General features: G+C 45.9%; 1 protein-coding gene across 3 annotated transcripts in view; it reads left to right on the forward strand.

The window, feature by feature from the left end:
- Positions 1–331: 331 nt before the first annotated feature.
- Positions 332–12,219, forward strand: part of ABCB10 (ATP binding cassette subfamily B member 10) — a 35,371-nt gene continuing 23,483 nt past the window's right edge. For 2 of the 3 annotated variants that reach the window (XM_090043873.1, XM_090043881.1), the window contains exon 1: positions 777–1,034. In XM_090043873.1, the coding sequence (XP_089899999.1) occupies positions 791–1,034 (244 nt within the window). In that variant the 5' untranslated portion in view covers positions 777–790. Of the gene's footprint in view, positions 475–776; positions 1,035–12,219 lie in introns of those variants that run through there. The other variant, XM_090043889.1, reaches the window with a different exon arrangement.

The raw sequence follows: 12,219 nt of genomic DNA on the forward strand, positions 1-12,219 counted from the left end.
GAGATCCACTCAGTGAAGATGTAAATTGAGGAGTCAATGCGTGAGACACAGGCTGGGCAGGGAGAGAGAAGGGGGATGAATGTAGCAGTTGAATAGTGGCGAGGTACACATATACACTAACAAAAGCGTGTACACACACACACACACTTTGTTTAGTTTATAGGTACAAGTCTATCCTGTCTTCTCATCACACCAGCCTGGAAAACGGAACTGGGATGGCACCAGAACGCCTCTAACTTTAAACCTGGATGAAGGAGTCTTAAAATGAGAGACTTTTCCCCTTCATGGGAATTGTTCTCAGCTCCTCCCCACACAGCTGAAGTGTGAACATAGCTGAAGCGTTCCTTTTGAAAGGGCTCTGAACGGCTTGTGTGTCCACAACCTGAGATCCGACAAGGAGCCCAGAGAAGAAAGCAGGCCGGTCAGCTAGCGGAGATGAGGAATGGGGTGGAGTATCACTATCCGTGTGTGGAGGTGATGAAGGACAGAGGCTTGTGTGGGTAGATTTGAGGGGGACAGAGGTGTGTGTGTGTAGTGACGGGAACAGAGTGAGTGTGTGTGGAGTTGAGGGGGATGGAGGCATGTGTGTGCAGTTATTGCGGGGGGCAGACACGCGTGTGGCGTTGAGGGGACAGAACGCGACCGCGTACGGACGCGCGGGGGGGGGGTGGGGGGTGTCTCCCCTCCCCCTCAGGCCTTGGCTCGGGCGGGGCGGGACCGGGACTCCGGGGCCGTATGAGCCGCAGCTCCGCCTCCTCCCGCCCCGCCCTGTTCCCGCCGCCGGCTGGCCATGGCGGGCCCCGCTGCTCGCCTGTTGCGGCTGGGGCTGCGGCTGCCTCTGGCGTCGGCCTGGGTTCGCGGCCCGCCCCGCATGCTGCTGCTGCTGCCGGCCGGCTCCCCGCGCGCGGCCTCCGCCGCGGCCTCGGCGGAGCGTGGTGGCCCGGCGGGGGTTGAGCCGCCCCCCGGCGCGCGCCGCCACCTGCGCCTGCAGGAGCTGCTGGTGCTGGCGCGGCCCGAGCGCGGGCGGCTCGCAGGTACCGCGGGGCGGGTGGAGCGGGGCGCGCCCGGAGGGGCACGAGGGTGGCAGAGCCCTCGCCCGCTCCCCAGGCTTTGGCTGGAGGGATGAAGGCTGCCCAGCCAGGCCTCTGTTGCCGGCCTTGGCTGGTTGCCCTCCCCCTGCTTTTTCTGCTGCATCTGTCAGGGGCGTTTTAAGCTCCCCCTCGGAGGCTTCGACTGGGGGTGCCGCTGCTCCTGGTGGGCCCAAAGTGGGGTTCCTGGATAGAGGGTCTTGCCCTGCTGCTGTGGGTCAGGCCCATTGCTGCCTGTGAGGTCGGGAAGGCACTTGAGGCTGTGGTCTGAGGGGATGCCTAGATGATACACAGCTGTAATTGCAGCCCCTCGGAGCTGCCTTGAGTTAGCTGGAGCGTGGCGATTACTGCGCTCCCATGTCTTCTGTATCCGCAACCCAGCTGGGAGAAGCGGTGGTGGAGGCCCTTAACCGAAGCTTGTTTCAGCTTGAGTTAAAGCATCTCCACTGCTGTTTTTTTGCCACAGGGGTGCTGACGCACAAGATGCTGCCTGGGCGCTTTAATTAGAGAGGCTGTCAGGGCACAGACAGAAGTGACAATTTTTGCTGGATCTGGCAGCAGAAATCAGTCTGTACCTGTGACCCAATGCATGCACCCAGCTATAGACTGCTTCAGAAATTTCCAAGTGAAAATTTGTTGCAGGAGGGTTCAGAAGAAGGCGTTTCAAAAGATAATTTCTGTAACTTGTGTCTGCACTACCTGAGTTGCTCTAATTAAAGCACCCCCCCCCCACACACGCACTCATGGAGCATGTTGTTGCCCTGGGAGTTTTGCCTTTGTTAGTGGGGCCCCATGCCCTCTGCCTGGGATCTCCTGAGTCAGGGGTCAGCATCGTTTCTGGGCAGGGTGCCAAAAACACCCACAACCTTGATTTGTAAGATATTGGCATGCCAGCGGTGGATGGCAGAGGAGCTGCAAAGGGCTCGACCCTTGTTGTGGCAGTGCAGCCTTGGCCCCATCCCTGCCGTCCACCCTGAGGCACGTGTGCCAAGCAAAATGCCTTTATGCACCACATTCTGGCACCTGTGCCAGGGGTTACCTACCCCTGAGTGTATATTGACAAACAACCTTTCTCAGAAGCAGGATGTTGGCTGCTGTGGTTTCCCTGCTTTACCTGTAGCAGGTGATGGTGTTCAGTCTGTGTTGTGTCAGGGTTGACAGCTGACTTATGTAGAGTTTAGATGATGGTTTGGATAGGGATGGTCCTGCCTCAGGCAGGGGGCTGGACTAGATCAGCGTTTCTTAACCCATGGATCAGAAGAATATATGAAAGGGTTGCAAACAAATTTAAAAAATGGATTTTCCTTTAAAGGAGAAAAACGTAGGAAACCATGGGCAGAGCTCCAGCCTGCAGGGCGCTGCTTGGGGCCCACCATACCCCATACATATCTCCCCCAGTGTGTGGGGCAGGGGGGCTGGGGCCTGGGGATGGGGGGCAGTGGGTCAGGAGTGAGGGGTACCAGTAGGGCCAGGGGGCTGTTTTCTACTTAAATTATTTACTAGGTCGGGATTGGCTGTCGATGTTTACAAATGGGTCCTGGTACAAAAAAGGTTGACAACCCCTGGATTAGATGCCCTCTGAAGGCCCGGCCAGCCTGACTTTTTTATGATTTTATTATTTTCTGTCATTTCGGTGACTTCCAGCCACAGCTCACAGCACCCTGAGGTCTTTGGGTGCCCTGAAGTCCTTTTCAGGGGTGCTGCAGGATGCCCTGAGGTCCTTTTGAGTGTGCTGTGGGGTGCTACAAAATGTTAATGCTGGTAGCAAATGTAGCTCATGAGATTAAACCCAGAGATTTCAAAGAGGGAATCTGTCGTGTTAAATCTGTTCTGCCATTCTGTGGGCTTCCTGAGTTCTTTGCATTAGAAGAATTGATCTATTACTACCTTTCTGTAGCCAAAAAATAAGTGAAAACAGTTTTCTAGGGGCATCCTGATTTTATCAAGGTGTGCCTTAAGTCTGAACAATGTTGAGAACCACTGCTCTGAGGTGCAGCCCTGCCCTGCCTTCTGCCTGACCTCACAAAGAAAGCAGGGCAGGGTGACCTCTTTGGCCACATCCAGAAAACTATGGACATGCAGTATGTGGCACCGCATACCCATCTGTGGTGCCACACACTGCATATCCAGTCACTCCCTGCACTGCTACCTTGCTGAGTAGGGATTTTTTTTTTTTTTTTACCCCGGGGCAGCAGCACACACCACCCATAACCAGAGCCTGGCTGGCCATAGCCACATTCCAGCTATCAGCCAGGCTCTCAACTGCAGGAATGCTGCAGCTGCAGCACTCCCAGGACTCCAGGTGAGGCTGCTGGGACCAGCACAGTTGCTGGCCTCAGCCTCCCCTACCCCACGCAGAGTAACCTGCCATGCACCAGAGCACCTGTGGCTCAGGAATTCTCGGGGACAAGTAGCAACATCACCAGCTGTTGGAGAACTGAGCTGTAGACAACATGAAGTACAAGAAAGACGGCTGCTTGTCCCCAAGGAAAGAAATGCCCATGTTTGTCCAGATGCAGCCTTTGAGAGCAACTCCAGTGTTTGAGCCTCTCCAGTAATGGGGATGTTAGAAATAGAAAGTGTCCTAGTTAGCATCACATCCTTCTAGGAAGTGTTGGAGTAGAGTCAGATTTTAGATACTTTGTGCAGAAAAGCCCCCCAGCCACTTTGCTTTGAGGATCTCTAATGTGTGTGGCATGGGACCATCTCTTTGCAGCTCTTTACAGGCTTTACTGTGCCTTATTTTGGCTAAAGATTAATGAGGTACAAACATTATATCATTTGTTGTGACTCTAACAATAACCACAGTGTGGCTCATTACTAATTTTTTTTTAACGATGGTTTTGCAAGGCCCTATCCTACAGTTGCTGCATCAGTATAGGCAGGTAGATCTAGCTCTAGGACAGCAGATGAGTGGACATAACCCTTGTAGTGCTGTTGTGAGGTGGGCATTATTATTGCCCTTTTGTTGTGGGGAAACTGAGATGCAGCGTCTAACTGACCTGCTTCAGTTAACACAGAAAGTTTGTGACAGGTCTTAGTTTGTCTGGTCTGCATTGTATTCACAGGACCATTCCTCCCCCACCTATACAGTACCTATGCTGCTTCTGTGTTAAATGATGAAGTGTAAAGAGTACAAATGAGTGTGAGTAATTCTTAGAGAATCAATTATGTCAGTCTCTATTCTAGTATTACTGAGCATTTTTTTTGAAGGTGGAAAATATAATGTGTTACTGTTCCAAAACGCCTTCAAGTTTTGCTAATAGAATCTGTAATATTGTGCATCTGACTATGTGCAGCATGGTCTGCCTGTTGCAGATTCTGGAACGAGGCTCTATAGAGTGGAAGTCCAGAGTTGTTGGAGTCCAACATACTGCATAAGGAGCAGTTGGACTTGTGAAATCTTTCTGTTTATAAAAGCAACTTCACCCTTCCTTTCAAAATGTAGTGTAGCACTGAAAATGTCTTGAAGGTCTTAAAAGCAAAAGCTCTTAACATTAGTTTTTCTTTTAAATGTCTGGACAGCACACTGCAAGGATTGTTTAACATTTTTACTGCTGTTTTTAGAGGTTCTTATTTGAGAAGCTCACTATTCTACAAATTTCAGTCATGATACACAGTACCAGATTATAATCAAGCCAATACACAGAGTTATGTATATTTTTTCTTATATATACGATAACTTTAGTGTGCCAGTGCTTGCATCTAGACCAGTGATTCCCAAGGGTGTGCTGCAAATATGTTATATGGAATATGTTAAGAGTTTAACAACATATATACACACGCATGCATGCACATGCATTTTCAGGTGTAAGTGAAATGTGCAGCTAAGTTTAATCCAGAAAAAGGTATCAAAAGTTTGAGAGACTTTTTTGAGATGCCCAAGTGATTCAAGTTAAGAGTAAAAACTAATATTGAACTCCTATAATGATATTAGATCACAGGAAAACTTAAAGATGCATACAACTAAAAAAACTGCTTTTTAACATTGTGCTGCTTAGAGGGACTAGCAGGAAATGTCTTTATTTGAAATGTAGGTATTATTTCTAGATCAGTGGTTCTCAATATTTTTAGGCTCAAGACACCTCTGACGTTTTGGAAATTAGAGGCATCCCATTTATTTCTTACAGGGCGTACCTTTTTGCACCCTGCAGCACCCTTCAGAAGATCTTGCAAGGTGGGCAGGGCACCCCAGAGAGCATGGTGGTAGATTGTGCACAGTGGTTGATGCTGGCAGCAGCTGCTTGGTGGGACAGATTGGTGAGCTAGGGGGTGGGTCATTAGACCCCTGAAGGAGGTAGAAGGGGGTGACGGTGGCTGCTGATGCATGGGCTGGTGCCAGGTAAAGGCAGTAGGGGCAGAACTCTGCTATGCCCAACTGTCTGCTGCCTGGATCCTCCTTGCCCTTGGTCTGTACCTGAGGGGGTAAGTGTGGCCTCTGCCACTGTGGGTGCTTTTCTGGGAACCTGAATGCTGTTGACAAGAGCTGCTGTTCCTTGTGGGCCCTCCCACCAGCTCTGGGAGCATGGAAGGAGCCAGGATGGCCCCATCCATCTGCCTCTCTGCATTGAGTCCATGGGGATGGGGAGAGGGCTCTGCTCTTTAGCCTGGCTCTTTCTCCTGCTCCTCCTGTGCTCCCAGAGCTGGTCGAAAGGGCCATGCGGAGTAATGCCTTGACCCTGGGGAGGCCCAGGGTGCCCGGGGTGTGGAGGAGTTGGCACTTACCTCCTGTCACAGGGGCCAGGTGCCACAGTACCTTTTAGAGGATCTCTTAGCACCCTGGCTGAGAAGCACTGTTCTAGAGTTGATTGACATATTTTAAGCTTTGGCCTGAAGCAGACATTTGTAGCTAAAGTAAAAATGTCTGAGGAAAAAGCTAATGGTGAAGGTGCCTGTAATCATTAATTACAGACAAAATAGAAATTACAGCTGTAGAGCCTTGAAAGAGGCAAACCTGAATATTTTTTGTTTTGCTGTTCTTTTTATCCACAGTTTACCCTGCATTTCTTTTTAAAAACAACATGGGTTTACAGCTCTATGGTTTGACCAACTGACCTTTAAAGATCTGAGAATACTTCTCATTTGAACAGATAAGCCGTTTTTTTTGTAGAAAGACAAAATGTCTTCTGTTTGCTGATAGCTCTAGTGTCTGAGACACACCTTGGATGTAAAATATTGGTTAATCCTTCCTTCAGAGCATTCACAGCTAATGCAAATGATAAACAGACACTTAATGTTTGAGTTATGAAACATCCATCAACAGTTTTGTTTTAGTGCAGGCAGACTTTTTACGGTCCTTTTCATGTCAGAGGTAGGTGTGTGTGCATGCATTATTTTTGCTGAGAGATCAGCTGTGCCAGGATGCATCTCCCTGGCTCCCTTCCCCCATGCTTCTGGTGCCTGATCCTGCAGGACAGTGGTCTGGAGTGCCTGGTCTCAACCCGGTGTGTGCGTCTCCAAGAGCAGACAAGGAACCCCATGGGGTTCCCCTGCTTTGCAGTGTGAAATGCATGCCCCAGAATCCCCTGCAGTGGATTTTCCAGGGTGTGTGTCTACAAGGATGGAGAAGGGAAGCCCCTGTGAGTACCTTGTTCCACAGCTGAAATGCTGCGGGGGGTTCTAGGGCAGGTGTTCCATGTTGCAGAGCAAGGGAACTGCATGGGGTTCCCTGCTCCATGGTTGCAGATGTATGTCCTGGGGTAAAGAGGGGTTGAGATTGGGGTGAAAGCAGATGCCTGTGGCATGTCTGGGTTCCCCATCCCACCAGATTACTGGGGACAGGCATTCAGATGCTTTTAGCAATGTCTTGGGACAAACTGTTACTGCCCTTTGTGGCAACAGACTTTGGGTGGTGTGCTGGGGCACCTGTGAGGGAAGTCTGAAGGGTAACTGTTCTGTCCTGCCACAGATGAGGAGAGGGTAGGCTGCCTGAATCTGTAAATGTCTCTTCAAAGTGAGGAGGAAGATAGTTTTTTGGGAATTATGTATTTCTCGATGATTTCTTGATACTGGGCAGTGCTGTCCCCATTTCACTAAGGATGTATCCCAGAAGATAAACATAGCAAAGATCTCTTGGGGTTTGGAACTTAATTGATGTTACACGTAATTCTAGGTCATTAACTTTTGTGTGTAACTGCTGCTTCTCTTTTTCTTTCTTCCTCCTGGCATTTTTTCTTGGTGATTTTGTCCAGTTACTCTCTAATATCATTCCTGAATTGGATACAACATTAGATGCATCTTGTGCTCGTTCTCTATTTCTTTCTTCAGTGCTTATTGGCTCAAAGAGGAAGAAAAGTCCTCAGTTAGGCTCTTTTGCAGAGCACTTTAATAAACTTATTTTTGTAAATGTTTGGACTCCATAATAACTTTCTTATTGGTGAGAGCTGCCATAACTTCTGCTTCCTGGTTTATAACGTGATCTTAGGATGTGGATAGAGGTAACATTTGAAGCAGGTCAAAGTGGAATGGAGTTTGAAACATTTCCAGAATATAGCATTTCAGATATGGACAGAAGTACCACCTCTGGGCATTTCAAAATGAGCAAGCAGCAGCATGTGGTAGTGTTGCTCCACAGCCAGAAGAAGACCAGAAGGAGTATGCATCCTAACCAGCCCAGTCTTCAGAGGTTCTCAAGGCCTACTGAGGGTGGAGGAAAGTGCTTGGCTGTTTGCCCAAGGATCTTGCAACTGATGCTTCTTGAGTTTCACTTCAAGCCCAGGGAGTGCAGAATGGAGCCTTACTGCCTCCTTGTCCTGCAGCCCTGGAAACTCTCTTATACTTTTCAGTTGTGACAAATAGATTTTCATTCTTCTGAAGACCTGCATTGTATTCTGTTAGGTTATTGCTTTATAATTTTGTATAGGGAACTGTATATCCTATTAAAGCAAATTTTAAAGAATTCTTAAAAAGTTTTGGAATGACATATTGCAAGTGTATCCATCTTTACTTGAGCTGCTGCTGCCCCATGCTCTGGGTTGGATCCAGTGTGCAAGGAGCTCCATGGTCCAGATCCAGCACACAGTAACTTTGGCACTTCTCCAGTAGGTTAGTTACAGCAAACTCTTTTTTTGGTCTTGAAATCATTAAACTTATAAAATTTTTGAGCAGCAGTTTCAGGTTGGTTCTTTACAATCCATTAATTAAGCTATTGTGGTCCTGGAGTAGTGCCTTGTCATCTTAACCACCACTGTAGCTGAAAGTGGTTGACTCTACAGAACTTGGATTCCTCCAGGGAGAGGTTCTTTTTACACCTACAGATTTGAATAGGTTAGGGAGTTTGATATAGACAATGTGCTTTATGTTCAAGCCTATACTTGTTCAAATTAGTACTATGGCTTCATTTTAAGTGTGTAATGGTTAAAATACAAAAAGTTAAAGCAGTGCTTCCTGCTGTAAATCTGAAGTTACCTTATTCTAGTTCCAAAGTTAGCATCTGGAAACTTGCTTCTTACATAGCTGCTGGAGGTTTATCTAAGCCTTTATTTAAGGGAGTGGAAAATGAATTGTGCTTCTGACTTGTATGGTTTGTTTTAAGTGTATGAAGTGTTCATTCTATCTGTATTTTATCCTGTCGTTGTAAAAGATGGTGATTTAACTATTTTCACTTTCTGCCTCTTCTGCCCCAGTGGAAAGCTGTTGCCCAATCTGAACTACTAAATGTTCCCACTTCCTGAGATAATTTTCAGTGGTTCTTCTTTCAGATGTCATTTGTTCTGGCTGCTTTCTATGAGGTATTTTAACTTTAACAATACATGAAAACTTTCAGTTTTTTGCTAGCAGTTGTTTAAAAAAACTCATGCTAGTCTTTGAGGACAGGATTTAGCAGATGTACAAATGTACCACATCAGCTTTGAAGGTATAGCTTCTGAAAACTCCCGTTGTGCTCTGCATTGGTGATTGACTCAATGGTCAGTTTTCCAGGACTGTAGAATCTTTTCAGCAAAGAAATGTTTTTGTTGAAGATGTAGTTTTTCAGCAAGCTTTGAATAACTTCTTCACTGCTTGTGCTGGACAGTCGCAAATTAAGTCCTGGCATTTTATGTGACCATACTTCCTGCCAAACAGTTTCCAAGTTAAACTTTCATTTCGTATTGTCGTGACTCCAAAGAACTCTGTCTAGGCATACTTTATAGATTCTTCTTCCTGTGGCTCCAGTGCCAACTTTATTGGTCATGTCTTGCTGTTCAAGTTCCTCTGTTTTCTGCTGTGACTGGAATAACTTCCCAGTCCCCTTTCCCATTTCTCCCCACACCCTGCCAGTTCAGCTCCTGACCCCTCATTTAGTCTTTCCTTAAATCCTTATATTAAATGCTTTCTCTGTTCAGTGTATGCCTTAGAAAAAGACAAAGTATATTTCTCTTCTGTTTAGTACGTTATGTTGCACCTGTCACCATGCCACCAGAGTGTCTTCAAGGTTAAGAATAAAAAGGGATTAGTGTTTGCATTGGGTTTCTTCTGTCTTCCATTTGGAGGGACAGGTTGTGAAATTATATTTACTTGTAACTAACTGTTTGCATGTAATATTGAACGTGCTATGTGTCCCTGAGTAGGGGAAGTTGTTGGGGGAGTGAATAGCAAGTCTAAGACCACCCACTGAGAGGACCTCTGTCTGATACTTGTATTTTTTCTGAGGTAGAGCTATTAAACATCATCAGGATCCAGGAAAATAATGCATCTCCCAAGATATCTTCAGCCTCAATCCATTAGGGAAGTGACAAGGACTTGAGGTGGTACTGTCTGGGGAGCCAGGTCAGGAAGCCAAACCCAAGAATAATTGAGATTGAAGCCTCCTTTGGAAAAAAATGCAATATGTTAAACTAACCAGTCTTTCAAGAACATGAGAGCCTGGTGTTGACAGAAAGATTAGAAGCACCCAACTGCAAAGTGTCTTTACAAGTTGTGGATGTAAATCTTCAACCGGTACAGCTAATTCCATAAGAGTCCAGCAGCTTGTCTTCATCAAGTTTCTCTGACATTGGGGCAGCTTAATGGTTTGGAGCAGCTTAATGGCTAGTGACTGTTAATGGAAAGTGTGTCCTCTGTTTATTGCTTGGATTTGAGCTCATGAAATGTCACTGCTTTGCTTAGCAGATGCATGTCAATATTGCATAGGAAAAGAGAAGCAATAGAACTCTTGTACTAGACAGGTCTGGTGGCAGAGTACTGTAAATATCCACTAGACTCAGTTTCTCTTGATCCCTTCTACTTCTAAGGCTAGGGATGGAAATGATGCATAAACCGATATAAGTGGTAGGAAACCAGTTCAAATCTGTAACACAACAGAAATTCAGTGGACATAAACTGCTTTCAAAATGACAAAAATCATTTAAGATAAACCTGGATGAATGTAATATCAGAATGAACTGATTTAGGTTAAATCTGTTTATTGAAATTCTGTCCCAGATCCTGTCCAGATTAATTAACTTGTAGTCCCCCAGCATCCCAGGATGCTTTGCCCCTCCCCGCAAACCTTGCCTTGCAGTATGGGCGGGCTAGCCTTGGCCCAAGCTTTAGCCAAGTAGGGAGGTATGCTCTTGTGCACCTCAGCTTCTGGCCTGGGTCACTATGGTCATGTGGCTGCATTTCTGGAATCAAAAGTGAATGTATGATAACTTGCTTATTGGTTCAATCTATGCAGCTTAGGCTAACCTGCAAAGATTGAATTGATTCAGCTTCTGGCTTTTCATCTGTACTTGGATGAAGAGACCAGATAAGTTTCTGTTGCTGATTGTACTGAATGCTGTGGAGAGATCCAAGTGCATGCCTGGGAACAGTACTCTTCATCTCTGTAGAAACAAGGCCCAACCCCATCAGTTTCACTAATACTGTCTGTTCTAAATTCTGCTCTCGAACTTGACTGGGTAGGATCTAAACTACCAGCTTTGGGCTGGTGTGGTCAAAGATTATTCTTTTGCTAGCTTCTTGGTACAGTTGGATATAACAGGAGATGCAATACTGAATGGCAGTTGGCAAAAGATGAAACTAAGTCAAACCTCACGTTTAAAGTATAAATGCAGGTAAGACAAACTATTTTGCAAGACCCGAGACCCTTGAGACTGGGAATTTGTTTTTCACTTTGTACATTTTAAAAAAGTTTCTGTGCTTAAAGGAAACCCATTGTGATTTAGGAGCACAAATGCACTTCTGTCCAAAGCAGCATTCTCATTACTGGCAAAAGTTTATATTGCTCTTGGGATCTGTTGGAGTTCTTCAGCCATAGTTGTAATAGGATGTTATCCTAATGCAAGTATGTATGGATTCCCTATTAGACACTGAGTAAACTTGTGTCCATCTACTACAAATGATTCGTTTTCAGTTTGATCCCTGTAGGCATTTTCTGACGTGTGATTCTATAAGATCATTGAATCTATGCCCTGGAAGGGTGCATTTCCCTGTTAACACTGAAGTGAATTTTCTCTGTCGAGCTATCTAACGCAAACACCCTGGAGCTTGTATGTTGAGTTTTTTTTCTGGTGGCAGGGCCTCTAACCTCTAGAATACCTTCATATCTGGCTGCTGAACCTGCCCTACCCCTCCCTTTTTTTTTAACTAATTATCACTGTACCACCTCTTGTTGGGAGTGTTGAATTTTGTTTCTTGGATAAGCCAACAGTTTGCAACACGCTTGTTGTCCTAGATGCCAACAGTACCCCTCAGAAATCAAGGGTGACCCTTACTGCTGAAAACGTGATATATGCTGGGTCTGTGCTGTTTGGTGATGAAACTGTTACTGCAGTAAAGTTGGCAAGATAAACTATGAAATCTTTTTGTATTTTGGCTGTGCTTAAAACGGGGATAATTCTGTGCACCTGGAGACAGGAAAGGATGATAAGTAATAATGTAGATTACTTGGCTTTTAGTCTGTAAGGCAATATTGTTTACAATTTTAAACTTTTAAATGCATTGTACTAGCACGTTGTATCTAGTATTTCAGTAAATGGAGTATCAGTAGTTCACTATTTCCGGAGTGTTTAGTTTTAGTTTAATTAGGCAGAAGAAATTCAGGTGAAATTTGCTGTAATTGTGAATGAAGAACAACTGGTTGAAACTGAATCCAAGCAAGACAGGCTATGCTGTGAGACAGAGGAAGGTGCTTTGAGGAGTTTGCAGCTGTGGTGTGTTCTTCTGTGAA

This window comes from Crocodylus siamensis, chromosome 1, assembly GCF_052110815.1.
Source record: "Crocodylus siamensis isolate JL-2025a chromosome 1, ASM5211081v1, whole genome shotgun sequence".
Lineage (NCBI taxonomy): Eukaryota > Metazoa > Chordata > Crocodylia > Crocodylidae > Crocodylus > Crocodylus siamensis.